General features: G+C 47.6%; 1 protein-coding gene across 1 annotated transcript in view; it reads left to right on the top strand.

The window, feature by feature from the left end:
* LOC134936080 (zinc finger protein 268-like) overlaps positions 1-23,992 on the top strand; it is a 206,576-nt gene that overhangs the window by 118,283 nt on the left and 64,301 nt on the right. Inside the window, exon 2 of the mRNA XM_063930988.1 lies at positions 4,036-5,269. Coding sequence (XP_063787058.1) covers positions 4,212-5,269 — 1,058 coding nt within the window. The 5' untranslated portion in view covers positions 4,036-4,211. The remainder of the gene's footprint in view (positions 1-4,035; positions 5,270-23,992) is intronic.

Here is a 23,992-nt window from a genome sequence, read left to right as displayed (position 1 = left end):
TAGGTCTGCCAGGGGGACGCTGTGCATCCTTGTGTATTTTTGGAATGGCATAAAATATTGGGATAACAGGATGCACACAAGACAATTTATTGTGGATCTCCTGTGAAATCAAGCCTTCAGACAAGGCATCTGTCAGGATGCTATCTAGTGCGGTTCACTTGCTAATAGACTGTACGTGTCTCTATCTGCTAGAAGGCGGTCACATTCCGAGATATAGTCCTGTGTATCAAGAACCACGATGCCACCTCCTTTGTCCGCTCCCCTGATGATTATATCCTGTCATTCTGTCAGGGAATTAAGGGCAGTCTGTTCATCTCTGGTAAGGTTGTTGAAGACCTGCAGGGGAGGGTTCATTCCGTAAATTCTCCATCATGTGGGTGAATGTCCTGATTGATGCATTTTGTGACACTGGGTCAAACTTGGAAGTTGTTCCTAGTTTACGTATCTGTGGTGGAAGATCCTTCACTGTAGCATGATCCGGTTTTCTCTCAGTGTTCCTTTAGTTTCAATGTCCTGTTTAATTTAAAAGTCTCCACTTTGCATTTGAATTTGTCAGGGGCTTTAGTAGGTACATATGCCAGGCCTTTGGACAGGACAGCAATCTCAGCAGGGGATAAACTTGCTGAGGACAAATTGAAGATTAGGTCCGCGTCGACCTGGGGGGTCTTCCTCCCCGCTTGCCGCCTCGACTGGCCGCCCCGTCTGGTGGATTTTTTCGTCTGCCGGACGTGATCGCCCGGGTCTTTACCCCTGAAGGGGTTCCCTGAGAAGAAGCTGTATTGTCTGATATTGACACCTCATCGGTGTCACTGTCCGACGTGCTATACTGCATTCTGTGTGTCCTACGTCTGCGTGGGCCTGTGAATTTTCTTTGTGAAGGAGGTCCCGTGCTGTTAGCCAACCAAGTGTAGACACGGTGTTGTTCGTAATCTGCTTGAACTTTGCGTAACTTGTCTTTCTTATATTTAACCAGCTCAATTCTGTAAGACTCAATTTGATTCTTGAGTTTGTCCAGAAATTTAATAGATTTATTCTCCGTGAGCGAGCTCAGGTGGGCTTCTTCAAATGTCCTCCATTTTTCCCTTGCATCGTTAACTTTGCGAGTGGACGTTATATAAATTAATTTTTTTCAGCAAAATTAGTGCTCATTAAATTTGGGGTACATAAAAAACGGGTATAAGTGTATATTTGGGTAATTTTAGGGGACTAAAAAAAGTGGAAACGGACTGCTTACTCCCACCTGCAAGCCTAAAAACACTTGTCCAGTGATCGCGCTAATCCCAAAAAAAAGTGGGTCCCAGGGACCCCTCACTTTCAAAAATTGGGGTCCTACCGGTCCTTTTCTGGGTCCCATCGAAATGAAGGTTCTTATTAATCTTAATCTTATTTGGACACTACAAAAGTGTTGCAAGGTGGGGGGATGGGGTGACAATGCTGCTGGGCTGTGTAGCATGCAGGACACCCTGCACCAGAGCTGTATCTAGACATTTTGGTGCCCTTAGGCAGAAAGTGAATTGGTGCTCCACCTTACTAGATCGTAAAGCGTCGCAAAATTTGAGGGGCGTGGCTTCATGGGGAAGGGGCGTGACCACATAATAGTGCAAATTCACATTACATCACACAGTAGTGCCGCTTATACAGATTGCACCAGGTAGAACCTCCTATACACACTGCGCCAGGTAGAGCACGTTATACATATTGCACCAGGTAGAGCTCGCTATACACTTTGCTCCAAGTAGAGCACATTATACACATTGCACCAGGTAGAGCCCTTTATACACATTGCGCCAGGCAGAGCCCGTTATACACATTACGCCAGGTAGAGCACTTTATACACATTGTGCACGTTAGAGTGCATTATTATACACATTGCACCCAGTAGAGCACGTTATATACATTGCACCAGGTAGAGCACGTTATATACATTGCACCAGGTAGAACACGTTACACATTGTGCCAGGCAGAGCACGTTACACACATTGTGCCAGGCAGAGCAAGTTATACACAATGCGCCAGGCAGAGCAAGTTATACACATTGCGCCAGGCAGAGCAAGTTATACACATTGCGCCAGGTAGAGCGCCGAGACACATTGCACCAGGTAGAGCGCCGAGACACATTGCACCAGGTAGAGCGCAGAGACACATTGCACCAGGTAGAGCGCCGAGACACATTGCACCAGATAGAGCGCCGAGACCCATTGCACCAGGTAGAGCGCCGAGACACATTGCACCAGGTAGAGCGCTGAGACACAGTGCATCATACCCCAGGCGCACACACACAGCAGCTACCCACCACACACACACACACACACACACAGCATCTGCCCACCTTATACTCCGGACGCGCACACACACACACACAGCATCTGTCCACCTTATACCCCGGACGCACACACAGCATCTGCCCACCTTATACCCCGGACGCACACACAGCATCTGCCCACCTTATACCCTGGACGCACACACAGCATCTGCCCTCCTTATACCCCGGACACACACACACACACACACACAGCATCTGACCCCCTTATACCCCGGACACACACACACACAGCATCTGACCACCTTATACCCCGGACCCACACACACACACACAGCGTCTGTCCACCTTATACCCCGGACGCACACACAGCATCTGCCCACCTTATACCCCGGACGCACACACACACACACACACAGCATCTGACCCCCTTATACCCCGGACACACACACACAGCATCTGCCCACCTTATACCCCGGACACACACACACAGAAGCTGCCCACCTCATACCCCAGACACACACACCTCATACCCCAGACACACACACACACACACACCTCATACCCCAGACACACACACACACACACCTCATACCCCAGATACACACACACACACACACACACCTCATACCCCAGACACACACACACACCTCATACCCCAGACACACATACACACACCTCATACCCCAGACACACACACACACAGCAGCTGCTCATCTCATAATCCTCCACCTCTTATACCCTGGGCACACATTGACCCTCTCCCCTTACAATCGCGGGCACATATGCATGTAACTGGCCCCTCCACTTACACCCTGGCACAGCGTGAGCCCATATGCAGGCACAAATACAGCGGGCAGCAAGTGGTCAGTACACGGCAGCGCAGAGACCGGGATATGGTGTGAGATATACACTGTACACACACCGTCCGGCGCTTAGTTCTGCTGATCGTAGCGGCGGGGACACTGACCATTTTAGAGGCGGCCCGCTCAGTACATGAGTGCGGGAACGATCCGAGGGCGCCAAGGCGAAGGTATCCAACAGCAGCGCTCAGTCTGCCGCGTCCATAAGTAACGAATCGGCGCCTCCGTGTTACTCCCCTCCTCCCCCCACAGTGGAATCACTCATTTCACATGATTGTAATTGGCCGGAGCGGAGCGCGTCCCCAGGGACCCTCCCATTTTAGAGAAGTGAGTCCCCTGAACTCAAAACCGGGTAAAATACGCGCTATAGCGCGTTTTTGCGATCACTGTTTGTCCTACTTATTAAACACCCCAATATACCTGTCTCATACCTTGTACCCCAATTTCCATCACTTTGCATTTTTTGACCCCAAAAATGACGTCATTATTGGCTAATTAAAAATAATTGAAAACTTCAAAGTGCCTCATTAGTCATTCAGGGGGATGTACCAGGGGTTCAGAACCAAATCCCAACATTTTTAGCTTTAATTAGGGATTATGCACTACTGACCACCAGCTCAAAGATGGTGAAGAGAAACCACGATAAACCCTATGGAGACTTATCGATAATAACTTATCGCCACTAACAGGATACCAAATGATTGCATTTGTGATAAGTTATCAATATACTGCAGCTAATTGGATACTTCCTAACTGTCATTCTCTGTACTGCACATCTGACTGGAAATGGGAGCCCAAAATTAGGCAACATACATAAAGATACATCCTGTTCCTTATACAATATAACACTACAGCTGATTACAATGGTGATCTTCAGGCTATTAAATAACATTTTTGTTTTGTTTATTACAGGTAATTTAAGGAGCTGGAATCCAACTAATAATAGAATACAAGGCTGCAGAAAGAGACAATGTGGAAATGAATCTTGTTTCCTGCTTTAGCCAACTAAAGATATCATTTCTTCTTAAGCTTCTGAATGGTTCAAAGAAACTATTTTCATTTTCTGGATAGAAGTTTTTAACTTATACATGATGAGTCTCACAGGAGAGAGACCACATCTGTGCTCTGAGTGTGACAGAAGCTTTACACATAAATCATATCTTATCAGACATCAGAGGAGTCACACAGGAGAGAAACCATTTACATGTTCTGATTGCAGCAAGTGTTTTTCCCATAAGTCATTTCTTGTTATTCATCAGAGGAGTCACACAGGAGAAAAACTATTTACATGTTCTGAATGTAGGAAGTGTTTTCCCCAGAAGTCGGAACTTGTTATTCATCAGAGGAGTCACACAGGAGAGAAACTATTTGAATGTTCTGAATGTATGAAGTGTTTTTCCAATAAGTCGTATCTTGTTATACATCAGAGGAGTCACACAGGAGAGAAACCATTTACATGTTCTGAATGCAAGAAGTGTTTTCCCCGGAAGTCAGAGCTTGTTATACATCAGAGGAGTCACACAGGAGAGAAACCATTTGAATGTTCTGAATGTTGGAAGTGTTTTTCCCAGAATTCATTTCTTGTTATACATCAGAGGAGTCACACAGGAGAAAAACCAGTTACATGTTCTGAATGTAGGAAGTGTTTTTCCCAGAAGTCGCATCTTGTTATACATCAGAGGATTCACACAGGAGAAAAACCATTTACATGTTTTGAATGTAGCAAGTGTTTTTCCCATAAGTCATCTCTTGTTATGCATCAGAGGAGTCACACAGGAGAGAAACCATATACATGTTCTGAATGTAGGAAGTGTTTTTCCAAGAAGTCATTTCTTGTTATACATCAGAGGAGTCACACAGGAGAAAAACCATTTACATGTTCTGAATGCAGCAAGTGTTTTTCCCATAAGTCAGAGCTTGTTATACATCAGAGGAGTCACACAGGAGAAAAACCATTTACATGTTCTGAATGTAGGAAGTGTTTTTCCCGGAAGTCATATCTTGTTATACATCAGAGGAGTCACACAGGAGAAAAACCATTTACATGTTCTGAATGTAGGAAGTGTTTTTCCCGGAAGTCACATCTTGTTATACATCAGAGGAGTCACACAGGAGAGAAACCATTTACATGTTCTGAATGCAACAAGTGTTTTACTAGAAAGAAAACACTCGGTAATCACATGCGGAGTCACTCTGAGGGCCTGAATGCAGCTTGTGTATCATAAGTAATGTAACTTATCACAACTGTATGAATTCAATGGAGACAATATTTATTTTCTGAATGTGATAAGTGTTTTATATAAATCAGTCTTGATAAAGACAGGAGAGGTCAGACAAGTGGACCTGGAGGTACTTTTTCCCTTGGGAAGGTCTCTGTGTTAGGAACTAGAGCTGCAGTATAACAATAGCCAATGACCGTGGGACTGCCATTACTGAGCTCTGTAATATACAGCTGTTCTGCTCATGCAGGTGCTGGGACTAGTAGAGAGTTCCAGCAGCTCCTCTCAGTACTGGGATTCCTTCTCTGACCAGCAGGGCTATGAGTGCTGGGTATTTCTACAGGAACAATGTATGCTGCTCTGTTTCACCATATGGGTTATATTTACTAAATATCAGTTTTTCAAAGCCACTGATTCTTACTGTCTATGATCGCTGGATGATAAAGGTCAGTAATAATACATGTAAATTCAGGCTTGTTTTGCTTGTATTTCTATTGCCCTTTAAATCCAGCACACAAATGGAGTGAAAATCTGTGGCTTTAAAAATACTATGTGTAGTAACTACAGTATACCCGCTACAGGTCTTTCCTCTGGTCTCTATACCTCCGTATTATTTCTCTAATACCTTTTATATTACTACTATTACTATTCAGTAAAATGGTGCAAGTAAAACACTGGTCGTCTGTATCCCATAGCAACCAAATGATAACACTTGTTTGTTTGCTGGCACTAGACAGCTAATAGCTGATATCTGGTTGCTATGGGTTACAGCACATGCTTGCTTTCCACATCATGTAAGTAAATAAGTTCCAAGTTGTGCGCATTGAGCCTAATTCAGATCTGATCGCAGCAGCAAAATTGTTAGATAATGGGCAAAACTATGTGCACCGTGGTGGTGGTGGTGGTGGGGGGGCAGATATAACATGTGCAGAGAGAGATAATAGATTTGGGTGGGTTATTTGTTTCTGTGCAGGCTAAATACTGGCTGCTTCATTTTTACACTGCAATATTAAATTTCAGTTTGAACACACCCCACCCAAATCTAACTCCCCCTGCACGTTATATATCTGCCCCCCCCCCCCCCCCTGCAGTGCACATGGTTGTGTCCATTAGCTAACAATTTTGCTGCTGCGATCAGATCTGATTTAGGGCTTCTGTGCACCAGGATAATAATAAAGTTCCTTCACAATAAATGAAACTAGTATGACAGTAATAATATACACAATACTAACTTTGACATAGGGGATCATTCAGACCTGTACGCAGCCGTGCATCTGTACGCAGCGGCTGCATTTGGGTGGTCTGCGCACATGCACTGGCCGCAGTGCACATGTGGGACCCTTCTCGCGGCTGCATCTATGAAGGATGTGGCCACAAGATGATTGGGGGTGGGGTGCGGTGGACCCATCGAGGGCATGTCGTGACTGTTTTCGGTGCGTGATGTCCCATGCAGCAGCTCCATTTATAAAAAATGGCGGCTGACCGTCTGACAGCGCAGACAGGCTGCGCTGCCAGGGGTCAACATTAGTTTGATGTGTCCACAATCTAATTGGAGACGCATCAGGAGGCAGCCCATCACACATACCGGGCAGCCTTGTCCTGTGCTGGGTGGCCCCCAGCATGTGAGGAGATGGACGCAGATCTGGCTGCATATATCTCTGAATCAGGTCCATAGTACTCAGTGATGTAACGCAGACAGATCTGTCCTGTATGTAGACTGAAGGACCATGTACAAATAATGGTCCGGATGTAATGGCTTGCAAGACGACCGGAGCTCCGAGACTGGTTTTGCATTGTAAACGTTTGCTGCTTTAAAAAAAACGTTAGTGTTTGGCCGGATCAGAGCTCCGGCCGTCTCCAAGCCATTACATCCCCCGGCCGCATATCTGTAATAACCATACATGTTACTAGCAGTTGTCCCCATAACACTCATTGAATAAAATTATTTAATCAGTATTTAATACTTTTGTACATTTCTCATCTACATTTTAGAAGAGAGACCCAGGAGAGATACTTAGGTGATCATGTAACAATGACTATCTGGCACCTCAAAGAATAATTTTATCATTTTCTCTTACGTCCTAGAGCAGGGCTGGCCAAACTGGTCATCGAGATCTACCAACAGTTCATGTTTTCCAGGCCTCCTGGAGATCTGTAGAATTGTCTGTTAGGAATGAATGCAGCACATCTTAATTAGTAATGACTACACCTGTGCACCAGCTAGGTGGTCTGGAAAAATAAGAATTTACTCACCGGTAATTCTATTTCTCGTAGTCCGTAGTGGATGCTGGGAACTCCGTAAGGACCATGGGGAATAGCGGGCTCCGAAGGAGGCTGGGCACTCTAGAAAGATCTTAGACTACCTGGTGTGCACTGGCTCCTCCCACTATGACCCTCCTCCAAGCCTCAGTTAGATACTGTGCCCGGACGAGCGTACACAATAAGGAAGGATTTTGAATCCCGGGTAAGACTCCTACCAGCCACACCAATCACACCGTACAACTCGTGATATGAAACCCAGTTAACAGTATGAAACAACAGAGCCTCTCAACAGATGGCTCAACAATAACCCGATTTAGTTAACAGTAACTACGTACAAGTATTGCAGATAAACCGCACCTGGGATGGGCGCCCAGCATTCACTACGGACTACGAGAAATAGAATTACCGGTGAGTAAATTCTTATTTTCTCTGACGTCCTAGTGGATGCTGGGAACTCCGTAAGGACCATGGGGATTATACCAAAGCTCCCAAACGGGCGGGAGAGTGCGGATGACTCTGCAACACCGAATGAGAGAACTCCAGGTCCTCCTCAGCCAGGGTATCAAATTTATAGAATTTAGCAAATGTGTTTGCCCCTGACCAAGTAGCAGCTCGGCAAAGTTGTAAAGCCGAGACCCCTCGGGCAGCCGCCCAAGATGAGCCCACCTTCCTTGTGGAATGGGCATTGACAGATTTTGGCTGTGGCAGGCCTGCCACAGAATGTGCAAGCTGAATTGTATTACAAATCCAACGAGCAATAGTCTGCTTAGAAGCAGGAGCATCCAGCTTGTTGGGTGCATATAGGATAAACAGCGAGTCAGATTTTCTGACTCTAGCTGTTCTGGAAACATATATTTTCAGTGCCCTGACAACGTCTAGCAACTTGGAGTCCTCCAAGTCCCTAGTAGCCGCAGGCACCACAATAGGCTGGTTCAGGTGAAACGCTGACACCACCTTTGGGAGAAACTGGGGACGAGTCCTCAATTTTGCCCTATCCATATGGAAAATCAGATAAGGGCTTTTACAGGACAAAGCCGCCAATTCTGATACTCGCCTGGCAGAAGCCAAGGCCAATAACATAACCACCTTCCACGTGAGATATTTCAGATCCACGGTTTTTAGTGGTTCAAACCAATGTGATTTTAAGAAACTCAACACCACGTTGAGATCCCAAGGTGCCACAGGGGGCACAAACGGGGGCTGAATATGCAGCACTCCTTTTAACAAATGTCTGAACTTCAGGTACTGAAGCTAGTTCTTTTTGAAAGAAAATCGACAGAGCCGAGATCTGTACCTTTAATGGAGCCCAGTTTTAGGCCCATATTTACTCCTGCTTGCAGGAAATGCAGAAATCGACCCCTCCGGAATGCCCTTTTCCTTCAGGATCCGGCGTTCAACCGCCATGCCGTCAAACGTAGCCACGGTAAGTCTTGGAACAGACAGGGCCCCTGCTGCAGCAGGTCTTGTCTGAGCGGCAGAGACCACGGGTCATCTGAGATCATCTCTTGAAGTTCCGGGTACCAAGTTCTTCTTGGCCAATCCGGAACCACGAGAATTGTGTTTACTCCTCGCTTTCTTATTCTCAATACCTTTGGTATGAGAGGTAGAGGAGGGAACACATAAACTGACCAGTACACCCACGGTGTCACTAGAGCGTCCACAGCTATCGCCTGAGGTCTCTTGACCTGGCGCAATACCTCTCTAGTTTTTTGTTTAGGCGGGACGCCATCATGTCCACCTGTGGACGACCCCATTGATTTACAATCATTTGGAAGACTTCTGGATGAAGTCCCCACTCTCCCGGGTGGAGGTCGTGCCTGCTGAGAAAGTCTGCTTCCCAGTTGTCCACTCCCGGGATAAACACTGCTGACAGTGCTAGTACATGATTCTCCGCCCATCGGAGAATTCTTGTGGCTTCTGCCATCGCCATCCTGCTTCTTGTGCCGCCCTGTCGATTCACATGGGCGACTGCCGTGATGTTGTCTGACTGGATCAGCACCGGCTGGTGTAGGAGCAGGGATTTTGCTTGACTTAGGGCATTGTAAATGGCCCTTAGTTCCAGAATATTGATGTGAAGGGCAGTCTCCTGACTTGACCATAGTCCTTGGAAGTTTCTTCCCTTTGTGACTGCCCCCCAGCCTCGTAGGCTGGCATCCATGGTCACCAGGACCCAGTCCTGTATGCCGAATCTGCGGCCCTCCAGAAGATGAGCACTCTGCAGCCACCACAGAAGAGATACCCTGGTTCTTGGGGACAGGGTTATCAAGCGATGCATCTGAAGATGCGATCCGGACCACTTGTCCAACAGGTCCCACTGAAAGATTCTGGCATGGAACCTGCAGAATGGAATTGCTTCGTAAGAAGCTACCATCTTTCCCAGGACCCGCGTGCAGTGATGCACCGATACCTGTTTTGGTTTTAGGAGGTCTCTGACTAGAGAAGACAACTCCCTGGCTTTCTCCTCCGGGAGAAACACTTTTTTCTGGGCTGTGTCCAGAATCTTTCCCAGGAACATTAGACGTGTCGTGGGGATCAGCTGTGACTTTGGGATATTCAGAATCCAGCCGTGCTGGCGCAGCACTTCCTGAGATAGTGCTACTCCCACTAGCAACTGTTCCTTGGATCGTGCCTTTATTAGGAGATCGTCCAAGTATGGGATAATTAAAACTCCCTTTTTTCGAAGGAGTATCATCATTTCCGCTATAACCTTGGTAAATACCCTCGGTGCCGTGGAGAGTCCAAACGGCAGCGTCTGGAATTGGTAATGGCAATCCTGTACCACAAATCTGAGGTACTCCTGGTGAGAATGGTAAATGGGGACATGCAGGTAAGCATCCTTGATGTCCAGGGATACCATGTAATCCCCCTCGTCCAGGCTTGCAATAACCGCCCTGAGCGATTCCATCTTGAACTTGAACTTTATTATGTATGTGTTCAAAGATTTCAAATTTAAAATGGGTCTCACCGAACCGTCCGGTTTCGGCACCACAAATAGTGTAGAATAGTAACCCCGGCCTTGTTGAAGTAGGGGTACCTTGATTATCACCTGCTGGGAATACAGCTTGTGATTCGCTGCTAGCACCGCCTCCCTGTCTAAGGGAGCAATCGGCAAGGCGGATTTTAGGAAACGGCGGGGTGGAGCCGCCTCGAATTCCAGCTTGTATCCCTGAGATACTATTTGAAGGATCCAGGGATCCACCTGTAAGCGAGCCCACTGATCGCTGAAATTCATGAGGCGGGCCCCCACCGTACCTGGCTCCGCCTGTGGAGCCCCACCGTCATGCTGCGGACTTGGAAGAGGAAGCGGGGGAGGACTTTTGTTCCTGGGAACCTGCTGTTTGCTGCAGCCTTTTTCCCCTGCCTCTGCCTCTCGACAGAAAAGACCCTCCTTTTCCCTGCTTGTTTTTCTGGGTCCGAAAGGACTGAACCTGATAAAATGGCGCCTTCTTAGGCTGTGAGGGGACATGGGGTAAAAATGCTGACTTCCCAGACGTTGCTGTGGAAACTAGGTCGGAGAGACCATCCCCAAATAATTCCTCCCCCTTATAAGGCAAAACTTCCATGTGCCTTTTGGAATCTGCATCTCCAGTCCACTGGCGAGTCCATAAGCATCTACTAGCAGAAATGGACAATGCACTTACTTTAGATGCCAGCCGGCAGATTTCCCTCTGTGCATCTCTCATATATAAGACTGAGTCTTTGATATGGTCAATTGTTAGCAGAATCGTGTCTCTGTCTAATGTGTCAATATTTTCTGACAGTTTATCTGACCACGCAGCGGCAGCATCCATGCTGACGCAATAGCTGGTCTAAGTATAATGCCTGAGTGTGTATATACAGACTTCAGGATCGCCTCCTGCTTTCTATCAGCAGGCTCCTTAAGGGCGGCCGTATCCTGGGACGGTAGTGCCACCTTTTTAGACAAACGTGTGAGCGCTTTATCCACCCTAGGGGGTGTTTCCCAACGTAACCTATCCTCTGGCGGGAAAGGGAACGCCATTAGTAGCTTCTTAGGAATTACCAATTTCTTATCAGGGGAAGCCCACGCTTCTTCACACACTTCATTTAGTTCATCTGACGGGGGAAAAACTACGGGTAGTTTTTTCTCCCCAAACATAATACCCTTTTTTGTGGTACCTGGATGTATATCAGAAATATTTAACATCTCTTTCATTGCCTCAATCATGCAGTGAATGGCCTTAACGGGCATTAAATTTGACTCATCGTCGTCGACACTGGTGTCAGTATCCGTGTCGACATCTACTTGTGCCACCTGAGATAGTGGGCGTTTCAGAGCCCCTGATGACTTTTGAGACACCTGGACAGGCACGAGCTGAAGACTCGGCTGTTCCACAGTCGGCATGTCGTCAAATTTTTTATGTAAGGAGTCTATACGTGCACTCATTTCCTGCCATAATACCATCCACTCAGGTGTCTGCCCCCCAGGGGGTGACATCCCTGCTAAAGGCATCTGCTCCCCCTCCACATCATTATCCTCCTCAAACATGTTGACACAGCCGTACCGACACACTCCACACACACAGGGAATGCTCAAACAGAGGACTGGACCCACAAAAGCCCTTTGGGGGGACAGAGTAAGAGTATGCCAGCACACACCAGAGCGCTATATATATACAGGGACTAACTGAGTTATGTCCCTAATAGCTGCTTTTCAATAAAATATACTGTATACAGTGCCAAATTTAATGCCCCCCCTCTCTTTTCCCTCTTACTGTACTGTAGATTGCAGGGAAGAGCCAGGGAGCTTCCTTCCAGCGGAGCTGTGAGGGAAAAATGGCACCAGTGTGCTGAGGAGATAGGCTCCGCCCCTTTATCGCAGCCTATTCTCCCGCTTTTTTATGGAATCTGGCAGGGGATTTTACCTCATATATAGCCCCAGGGGCTATATATTGAGGTATTTTAGCCAGCCAAGGTGTTTTTATTGCTGCCTCAGGGCCCCCCCCCCCCCCCCCCCCCAGCGCCCTGCACCCTCAGTGACCGGAGTGTGACGTGTGTGAGAGGAGCAATGGCGCACAGCTGCAGTGCTGTGCGCTACCTTGGTGAAGACAGGTCGTCTTCATGCCGCCGATTTTCCGGACCATCTTCTTGCTTCTGGCTCTGTAAGGGGCGCGGCTCCGGGACCGAACATCAAGGCTGGGCCTGCGGTCGATCCCTCTGGAGCTAATGGTGTCCAGTAGCCTAAGAAGCCCAATCCAGCTGCAAGCAGGCGAGTTCGCTTCTTCTCCCCTGAGTCCCTCGCTGCAGTGAGCCTGTTGCCAGCAGGTCTCACTGAAAATAACAAAATCTAAGACTATTACTTTCTAAGAGCTCAGGAGAGCCCCTAGTGTGCATCCAACCTCGGCCGGGCACGAAATCTGAGGCTTGGAGGAGGGTCATAGTGGGAGGAGCCAGTGCACACCAGGTAGTCTAAGATCTTTCTAGAGTGCCCAGCCTCCTTCGGAGCCCGCTATTCCCCATGGTCCATACGGAGTTCCCAGCATCCACTAGGACGTCAGAGAAATGTGAACTGTTGGTAGATCTCGGGGACTGGTTTGGCCAGCCCTGTCCTAGAGGATGCTGGGGTCCACATTAGTACCATGGGGAATAGATGGGTCCCTTGGGAGCCATGGGCACTTTAGGAGTGTGGGCTGGCTCCTCCCTCTATGCCCCACCTACCACAGTTAGTTTAGAAAATGTGCACGTTGGAGCCGGTCACAGCTAGGGGAGCTCCTAGGAGTTCTTTTTTTTTAGAATTAGGTACAGGCGACAGCCTCCCTGCTTCGTGGGACTTAAGGAGGGAATAGGAACCAACCCTAGAGGTTAATGTCCCCTATTTCTGCTGACAGGACACTGAGCTCCTGACGGTGATGATCGCTAGCCCCCGAGGCAGCACTGCCGCCACTCCCTAACAGAGCCAGAAGGTCGAGATGGTGAGTATGACGCCGGTGTCCCGATAAGCTGGTCACCGGTGAGAATGGTGGCACAAGGGTGGGAGTACAGCGGTGTAAGTCTGCGCTACGGAGGGCTCAGAGGTACATGTGTGCGGCGCTGTGAGGGGAGCCCTGGGCCAGCGCAATAGCCTTTACACTGGTCACTATTGCTATCAGGGACACTGTACTGCTGCTAGCCACCATTACCTCAGGCCAGTATAATCTCCAGAAGTGCGGGAAGACGTGCCATTACAGGGGGCGGAGCTTCTCTTCAGAGCGGATCCAGCACTCACCAGCACCATTTTCTCCCTGCAGGTCACAGCTCAGAGACGCTGACAGGGAGCGCTGCCCCTCAACATAACTCCAGCTATCCTGTGCGGTACCAGAGGGTTATAGAGGGGGGAGAGTGTTTATTCACATTTTAGTACTGTATAGTCTATTAAGGTTACCCAGTCAGCACCAGGCTTTTATTATATAACTGCCTACTGGGGCACTGTGTGTGCTGGCTCCTTAACTCTGTCTCTCTGAAGGTACTTGGGGGAAACTGTGTCTGACATTTTACTGTGTGTGTGTATATGTTTATATATCTCACATTACCATGTCTGTGTCTTGTGCTGCAGAGTGTGTATCTTCTCCAGAGGAGTCTAATCCATGTACTCAGGAATGCAATATACTGTCTCAACCTTCTGAATCCGAACCCCAGTGGGTGGCTTCTATTAAGGGAATGATATCCCAGATTTCATCTAGAATAGCTCATAATGAGACTGAAACACAGGTTTTGAAAAAATCTGTAGAGGTTTTCTCATATTCTGCTCCCACTACCTCATCCAAATCCCCTGGTATATGCCCCCAAAAAGCGTGCTCTTGCCCAGATATTGCAGGTCGACACGGAAACCGACTCTAATACTGGAGTTGGTGATGGAAATATACTGGGGGGGAGGCATCCCTTGCTAAGGGGCTGCAACTCATAATTGAGGACATTAGGGACGTTTTACACATTACTGACAAGGTACCTGAGCAGGTTGAGGAGGCTTACTTTACAGACAATAAGAAAGCCTCCCTTACCTTCCCTGCGTCTAAGGAATTAAATGCATTGTTTGAAAAATCTTGGGAAATCCAAGACACAAAATTCCAGATACCAAAGAGGGTTCTCGTTGCTCCTCCTTTCTCTGAAGAGGACAGGAAAAAGTTGGAAAAACCCTCCTATAGTAGAAGCTTCTGTATCTAGATTTTCTAAAAAGGTGGTTTTACCTGTCCCTGGGTCTACCACTTTGAAAGAGCCGGCAGACCGCAAGATTGAGACTATGCTCAAATCAATATACACAGCTTCAGGCATGGGGTTAAGGCCCACTATTGCCTGTGCATGGATTTCTAAATCCATAGTAAAGTGGTCAGGCACATTATTAGAGGATTTAGATCCTATGGATAGAAGTGACATTAAAATGTTTTAAATCACATACAGGTTTCTGCAGGTTTCCTGGTGGAGGCCATGAAGGACCTGGGTCATCTGAATGCAAGGACATCTTCTATGGCTGTCTCGGCATGCAGGGGACTCTGGCTGCGCCAATGGTCTGCGGATGCGGAATCCAACAAAAGTGTGGAGATCCTACCCTTCGGTGTAAATCCAGAAAACCTACACCAGCAGGTTCCCAGAAACAGAAGCCTGGTTCTGCTTCCTCTAAATCCTCAGCATGATGGTGGAAGAAATTTCAGTCAGGTCTAGGTGTCCTCAGGCCTGGACCCCTGGGTGCAAAATATTGTATCCCAGGGGTACAGACTGGAATTTCAAGAACTCCCACCTCACAAATTCTTCAAATCAGGCTTACCAGCTTTGCTGACAGAAAGCGCTATCCTACAGGAAGCCGTTCAAAAATTACAAAGGACAAATGTCATTGTCCCAGTTCCACCTCATCTGGAAAACGGGTTACTATTCAATCCTATTTGTAGTGCTGAAACCGGACGGTTCGGTCAGACCAATATTGAACCTGAAATCTTTAAACCCTTAATGAGGGAATTCAAGTTCAAAATGTAATCTCTGAGAGAGGTGATCTCAGGTCTGGAGGAGGGGTAATTCCTGGTATCCCTAGATATCAAGGATGCATACCTCCATATTCCAATTTGGCCGCCACACCAGGCTTATCTCAAATTTGCACTGTTGGATTGTCACTATCCATTCCAGGCACTGCCATTTGGCCTCACCACTGCACCGAGGGTATTCACCAAGGTAATGGCAGAAATTGTTACTCCTCCGCCAGCAGGGAGTGAACATAATTCCATATCTGGACGATCTGCTGATAAAGGCATCTTCCAGGGAGAAGTTGTTGCAGAACATTGCTCTCACAACTCGACTACTCCGGGATCATGGATGGATCCTGAATCTTCCAAAGTCACATTTGGAGCCAACAAGGAGATTGTTTTTCCTAGGGATGATTCTCGACATGGAAGTGCAGAGGGTGTTTCTAACAGTGGATAAAGCGTTGGTGATACAATCAATGGTCTGGGACTTCTTGAAGCCTGCCCGTGTAACGGTTCATCAGTAAATTTGCCTTCTAGGTTAGATGGTTGCCTCTTACGAGGCTTTACAGTAAGGTAGATTCATTGCAAGAATCTTTCAGCTGGATCTTCTGGACAGGATCTCACCTGCACATGCATCTGAGGATACATCGTTCGCCGAAAGCCAGGATTTCACTCCTATGGTGGCTACAAATGTCTTGCCTTCTCGAGGGCCGCAGGTTTGGGATTCAGAACTGGATCCTTCTAACCACGGATGCAAGTCTCAGAGGTTGGGGCGCGGTCACCCAAGGGAAAAACTTCCAAGGAAGGTGGTCAAGTCTGGAATCCATACTTCTGATAAACATTCTGGAACTAAGAGCCGTCTACAATGGCCTTCTACTAGCTTCACATCTTCTACAAGATCAGGCCATTCAGGTGCAGTCGGATAATGTAATGACGGTGGCCTACATAAACCAAAAAGGCGGAACGCAGAGCTGCAATGTCAGAGGTAACAAAGATCCTCCTCTGGGCAGAAAGGCATGCGATGGAGCTATCAGCGATCTTCATTCTGGGTGTGGACAACTGGGAACCGGACTTCCTCAGCAGACACAATCTCCATCCAGGAGAGTGTGGCCTCCACCCCGAGGTGATCACAGAGGTGACAAGTCTTTGGGGCGTACCTCAAATCGACATGATGGCCTCCTGCCTCAGCAAGAAGCTTTGCAGGTACTGTTCCAGGTCTAGAGACCCACAGGCAGTGGTGGTGGACGCACTGGTGACTCCGTGAATATTCCAGTCTGTGTATGTGTCCCCTCCACTTCCGCTCATCCCAGGGATTCTCAAACGTATAAAAAGAACAAGAGTTCAAGCGATCCTCCTTGCTCCGGATTGGCCAAGGAGAGCTTGGTACGCGGATCTTCTAGAGTTACTGCTGGAAGATCCGAGGCCTCTTACTCTTAGAGAGGACCTTCTGCAACATGGGTCGTTCACTTATCAAGACTTGCCACGGCACGTTTGATGGCATGGAGGTTGAACGCCAGATCTTAGCTCGAAAAGGCATTCCGAACAAGTTTTTTCCTACCCTGATACAGGCTAGGAAAGGAGTAACGTCTTAACATTACCATCGTATTTGGATAAAGTATGTGTCTTGGTGTGAATCCAAGAAGTTTCCTATGGTGGAGTTTCAACTTAGGAGGTTTCTCCTCTTCCTGCGAGTCGGTGTGGATGTGGGCCTATGTTTGGGCTCCATAAAAGTCCAGATTTCGGCCTTGTCCATTTTCTTCAAGAAACAATTGGCTTCCCTCCTTGAGGTTGAGACTTTTTTGAAAGGGGTCCTGCACATCCAGGCTCCCTTTGTGCCTCCTACGGCACCTTGGAATCTTAATGTGGGTTTGCATTTCCTGCAATCAGATTGGTTCGAGCCTTTACAGGAGGTTGAGGTCAAGTTTCTCACTTGGAAGGCGTTCACACTGCTGGCATTAGCATTTGCTATACGTGTCTGAATTGGGGGCTTTGTCCTGCAAAAGCCCCTACTTAATTTTCCATGAAGATAGAGTTGAGTTCAGGACGCGTCAGCAGTTTCTTCCAAAGATTGTGTCGGCTTTTCATATCAACCAACCTATTGTGGTGCCAATAGCTACTGACTCCTCATTTACCTCAAAGTCTTTGGATGTTGTGAGGGCTTTGAAGATTTATGTGAGAAAACTTCTCGTCACAGGAAGTCAGACGCTCTTTTTGTCCTTTTATGATCCCAACAAGGTTGGATGTCCTGCTTCTAAGCAGACGATTTCTCGCTGGATCAGGTTTACTATCCAGCATGCTTACTCTACAGCAGGCTTGCCGTGTCCAAAATCTGTTAAGGACCACTCTACTCGTAAAGTGGGTTCTTCCTGTACGGCTGCCCGGGGTGTCTCGGCTTTACAGCTTTGCCGAGCAGCTACTTGGTCAGGGTCAAACACGTTTGCTACAAGTTCGATACTTTTGCCTCTGAGGACCTTAAGTTTGGTCAATCAGTTTTGCAGGATCCTCCGTGCTCTTCCTCCCATACTGGGAGCTTTGGTACATCCCCATGGTACTAATGTGGACCCCAGCATCCTCTAGGACGTAAGAGAAAATTAGCATTTTAATTACTTACTGGTAAATCCTTTTCTTGTAGTCCGTAGAGGATGCTGGGCGCCCGCCTGGCTCTTCGTTCTCCTGCAGTAGTTTCTTGCTTCAGTACTGCCCTGTTACTTGGTTAAGTACTGTTGTTCAGCTGTTGCTGAATTGTTCAAGCTGGTTAGCTTGTTTTGCCTTGTTATGTGTGCGCTGGTGTGAATATCACCAATATCTGTGTATTTCCTTCTCTCAAAATATGTCCGTCTCCTCGGGCACAGTTTCTAGACTGAGTCTGGTAGGAGGGGCATAGAGGGAGGAGCCAGCTCACACTATTAAACTCTTAAAATGCCCATGGCTCCCAGGGGACCCGTCTATACCCCATGGTACTAATGTGGACCCCAGCATCCTCTACTGACTATAAGAAAAGGATTTACAGTAGGTAATTAAAATCCTATTATTACTACTCAGCAAATAGATTATTTATGTAATTTTATAGCTGTGGATGAAATATAAACACAGGGTCTTCCTGCCAATCAGGGATTGCTCTGTAGATGGAACGATACTTAGTATTCCCTGCTTTGCTGCTGTCTTTCCTTGTCTCCTGTCCTCATGAGGAATAACTTGGAGTAAAACAATCCCCCCGCCGCACAGCTTAGCCAGTGTAGGTGGTTATTCAGTAAGGAGTGTAATCACGATCCTCTGTGCAGTTTCCTGATGTGGAACCGGCACATGTGCAGTACCCGTTATGTGCATGTGCAGAACAGATCCTGCAATCGCATTGCATTAAGGCCCTCATTCCGAGTTGTTCGCTCGGAGTTTTTCATCGCATCGCAGTGAAAATTCTCTTAGTGCGCATGCGCAATGTTCGCACTGCGACTGCGCCAAGTAACTTTACTATGAAGTTAGTACTTTTACTCACGGTGTTTTTATCGCTCCGGCGAACGTAATGTGATTGACAGGAAATGGGTGTTACTGGGCGGAAACACGGCGTTTTAAGGGCGTGTGACTCAAAACGCTACCGTTTCCGGAAAAAACGCAGGCGTGTCTGGAGAAACGGTGGGAGTGCTTGGCCGAACGCTGGGTGTGTTTATGACGTCAGCCGGGGCCGAAAAGCACTGAACTGATCGCACAGGCAGAGTAAGTCTGAAGCTACTCTAAAACTGCTAACTCGTTTGTGATCGCAATAATGCGCATACATCGGTCGCACATTTAAGAAGTTTAGATTCACTCCCAGTAGGCGGCGGCTTAGCGTGTGTAACTCTGCTATAATCGCCTTGCGAGCGAACAACTCGGAATGAGGGCCTAAGTGAATGAACCAGTCAGAGGCTGAAATTACTACTGCTGAAACTGGCATGTGAGGAGCCACCCAGAAAGGGTAAAAGACGCACACTGATTGCACTGATTTGCTCCCACATATTAGCATACACTGCTCTCCCAATCCGAGGAAAATGTTTACTCTGTATTAAATAGCAAATTTTCTGACTTTTTTGGAAATCAGTGTAATTAATAAACTGTCCATTCTCCCATGCAAATGTCCCTTGGGGCAGATTATACAGCTGTAGGTTTATTTGTACTTTCTCCTTTTATATGTGTTTTGCTGTATGTACTGTATATCCATACTCGCCTACTTTTGAAAACTAGAATCAGGAATATTACAGTAGGATGTGCAGCTCAAATTGCTCCGTACCACCGAGGGGGCGTGTCATACTCTGCATAAAAGGGCGTGTCTTTGCTTAAATGCTTGTTGCTGTGAGATATTTCTATATAATATTAGTAGCAATATCTTTTGGGAAGTTTTGCAATTATTGAAACTAACATTGCTGTCTATAGTACGGGGTTTCTTGTTTGAAATATATATTCACTGTGATATTCTTTTCTTAGCACTCAGCACATTACTCATGATAAATACAATATGCAATAAATTCCAAATGCAATTTAACCTTGTGTGAATTCATCCCTAAATTATGATTGTGGTGTATTAAATGTTATTTCTCTGACGTCCTAGTGGATGCTGGGACTCCGTAAGGACCATGGGGATATAGCGGCTCCGCAGGAGACAGGGCACAATAATAAAAGCTTTAGGATCAGGTGGTGTGCACTGGCTCCTCCCCCTATGACTCTCCTCCAAGCCTCAGTTAGATTTTTGTGCCCGGCCGAGAAGGGTGCAATCTAGGTGGCTCTCCTGAGCTGCTTAGAATAAAAGTTTAAGTTAGGTTTTTTTCTTTCAGTGAGACCTGCTGGCAACAGGCTCACTGCTACGAGGGACTTAGGGGAGAGAAGTAAACTCACCTGCGTGCAGGATGGATTTGCTTCTTAGGCTACTGGACACCATTAGCTCCAGAGGGATCGAACACAGGCCCAGCCATGGAGTCCGGTCCCGGAGCCGCGCCGCCGACCCCCCTTGCAGATGCCGAAGTTGAAGAGGTCCAGAGGTCCAGAAACAGGCGGCAGAAGACTTTCAGTCTTCATAAGGTAGCGCACAGCACTGCAGCTGTGCGCCATTGTTGTCAGCACACTTCATACCAGCGGTCACTGAGGGCGGTCACTGGGGGGGGCGCCCTGGGCAGCAATGTATAATACCTTTTTATGGCTAAAATACATCACATATAGCCCTTGAGGCTATATGGATGTATTTAACCCCTGCCAGATCTCACAAACTCCGGGAGAAGAGCCCGCCGTTTAGGGGGCGAGGCCTATTCTCCTCAGCACACGGCGCCATTTTCCTGCTCAGCTCTGCTGTGAGGAAGGCTCCCAGGCTCTCCCCTGCACTGCACTACAGAAACAGGGTTAAAACAGAGAGGGGGGACACTTATTTGGCGATATGATTACATATGTAAAAATGCTATAAGGGAAAACACTTGTATAAGGGGTTGTCCCTGTATAATTATAGCGTTTTTTGGTGTGTGCTGGCAAACTCTCCCTCTGTCTCCCCAAAGGGCTAGTGGGGTCCTGTCCTCTATCAGAGCATTCCCTGTGTGTGTGCTGTGTGTCGGTACGTGTGTGTCGACATGTAGGAGGACGATGTTGGTGAGGAGGCGGAGCAAATTGCCTGTATTGGTGATGTCACTCTCTAGGGAGTCGACACCGGAATGGATGGCTTATTTAGGAATTACGTGATAATGTCAACACGCTGCGGTTGACGACATGAGACGGCCGGCAAACAAATTAGTACCTGTCCAGGCGTCTCAGACACCGTCAGGGGCTTGTAAAAAAGCCCATTTACCTCAGTCGGTCGACACAGACAGGGACACTGACTCCAGTGTCGACGGTGAAGAAACAAACGTATTTTCCTTTAGGGCCACACGTTACATGTTATGGGCAATGAAAGAGGTGTTACATATTTCTGATACTACAAGTACCACAAATAAGGGTATTATGTAGGGTGTGAATAAACTACTTGTAGTTTTTCCTGAATCAGATAAATTAAATGAAGTGTGTGATGATACGTGGGTTTCCTCCGATAGAAAATTATTGGCGGTATACCTTTTTCCCGCCAGAAGTTAGGGCGAGTTGGGAAACACACCTTAGGGTGGATAAGGCGCTCACACGCTTATCAAAACAAGTGGCGTTACCGTCTCCAGATACGGCCGCCCTCAAGGAGCCAGCTGATAGGAAGCTGAAAAATATCCTAAAAGTATATACACACATACTGGTGTTATACTACGACCAGCAATCGCCTCAGCCTGGATGTGCAGCGCTGGGGGGGCTTGGTCGGATTTCCTGACTGAAAATATTGATACCCTTGACAGGGACAATATTTTATTGACTATAGAGCATTTTAAGGATGCATTTCTATATATGCGAGATGCGCAGAGGGATATTTGCATTCTGACATCAAGAGTAAATGTGATGTCCATATCTGCCAGACGATGTTTATAGACACGACAGTGGTCAGGTGATGCAGAGTCCAGACGGCACATGGAAGTATTGCCGTATAAAGGGGCGGTCCATCGGACCTGGTGGCCATGGCAACAGCTAAAAAATCCACCTTTGTTACCCCAAGTCACATCTCAGCAGAAAAGGACACAGTCTTTTCAGTCTCAGTCCTTTCGTCCCCATAAGGGCAGGCGGGCAAAAGGCCAGTCATATCTGCCCAGGGGTAGAGGAAAGGGAAGAAGACTGCAGCAGGCAGCCCATTCCCAGGAACAGAAGCCCTCCACAGCTTCTGCCAAGTCCGCAGCATGACGCTGGGGCCGTACAAGCGGACTCAGGTGCGGTGGGGGGTCATCTCAAGAGTTTCAGCACGCAGTGGGCTCACTCGCAAGTGGACTTCGGGATCCTACACGTAGTATCCCAGGTGTACATTGGAAATTCGAGACGTCTCCCCCTCACAAGTTCCTGAAGTCTGCTTTACCAACGTCTCCCTCCGACAGGGAGGCAGTATTGGAAACAATTCACAGGCTGTATTCCCAGCAGGTGATAATCAAAGTACCCCTCCTACAACAAGGGAAGGGGTATTATTCCACACTATATTGTGGTACTGAAGCCAGACGGCTCGGTGAGATCTGAAATATTTGAACACTTACATACAAGGGTTCAAATCAAGATGGAGTCACTCAGAGCAGTGATAGCGAACCAGGAAGAAGGGGACGATATGGTGTCACTGGATATCAGGGACGCTTACCTACATGTCCAAATTTGCCCTTCTCACCAAGGGTATCTCAGGTTCGTGGTACAGAACTGTCACTATCAGTTCAGACGCTGCCGGTGGGATTGTCCACGGCACCCCGGGTCTTTACCAAGGTAATGGCCGAAAGGATGATTGTTCTTAAAAGAAATATGGACGCTTTCCTGATAAGGGCAAGGTCCAGAGAACAGTTGGAGGTCGGAGTAGCACTATCTCAAGTAGTTCTACGACAGCACGAGTGGATTCTAAATGTTCCAAAATCGCAGTTTTTTCCGACGACACGTCTACTGTTCCTAGGGATGATTCTGGACACAGTCCAGAAAAGGATGTTTTCTCCCGGAAAAGAAAGCCAGGGAGTTATCCGAGCTAGTCAGGAACCTCCTAAAACCAGGAAAATGGTGGTTTCTTACAAAGCGATCCCATTCGGTAGATTTCACGCAAGAACCTTTCAGTGGGATCTGCTGGAAAAATGGTCCGGATCGCATCTTCAGATGCATCAGCGGATAACCCTGTCTCCAAGGACAAGGGTGTTTCTTCTGCGGTGGCTGCAGAGTGCTCATCTATGAAAGGGCCGCAGATTCGGCATTCAGGACTGGGTCCTGGTGACCACGGATGCCAGCCTGAGTGGCTGGGGAGCAGTCACACAAGGAAAAAATTTCCAGGGAGTGTGATCAAGTCTGGAGACTTCTCTCCACATAAATATACTGGAGCTAAGGGCAATTTACAATGCTCTAAGCTTAGCAAGACCTCTGCTTCAAGGTCAGCCGGTATTGATCCAGTGGGACAACATCACGGCAGTCGCCCACGTAAACAGACAGGGCGGCACAAGAAGCAGGAGGAAAATGGCAGAAACTGCAAGGATTCTTCGCTGCGCGAAAAATCATGTGATAACACTCTCCGTAGTGTTCATTCCGGGAGTGGAAAACTGGGAAGCAGACTTCCTCAGCAGGCATGACCTCCACCCGGGAGAGTGGGGACTTCATCGGGAAGTCTTCCACATGATTGTAAACCGTTGGGAAAAACTAAAGGTGGACATGATGGCGTCCCGCCTGAACAAAAAACTAGACAGATATTGCGCCAGGTCAAGGGACCCTCAGGCAATAGCGGTGGACGCTCTGGTAACACTGTGGGTGTACCAGTCAGGGTATGTGTTCCCTCCTATGCCTCTCATACAAAAAGTACTGAGAATCATAAGAAGGAGATGAGTAAGAACGATACTCGTTGTTCCGGATTGGCCAAGA

Source organism: Pseudophryne corroboree, chromosome 6, assembly GCF_028390025.1.
Source record: "Pseudophryne corroboree isolate aPseCor3 chromosome 6, aPseCor3.hap2, whole genome shotgun sequence".
Lineage (NCBI taxonomy): Eukaryota > Metazoa > Chordata > Amphibia > Anura > Myobatrachidae > Pseudophryne > Pseudophryne corroboree.
Note: the sequence above shows the minus strand (reverse complement) of the source record. Positions and strands in the feature narration are given on the sequence as shown.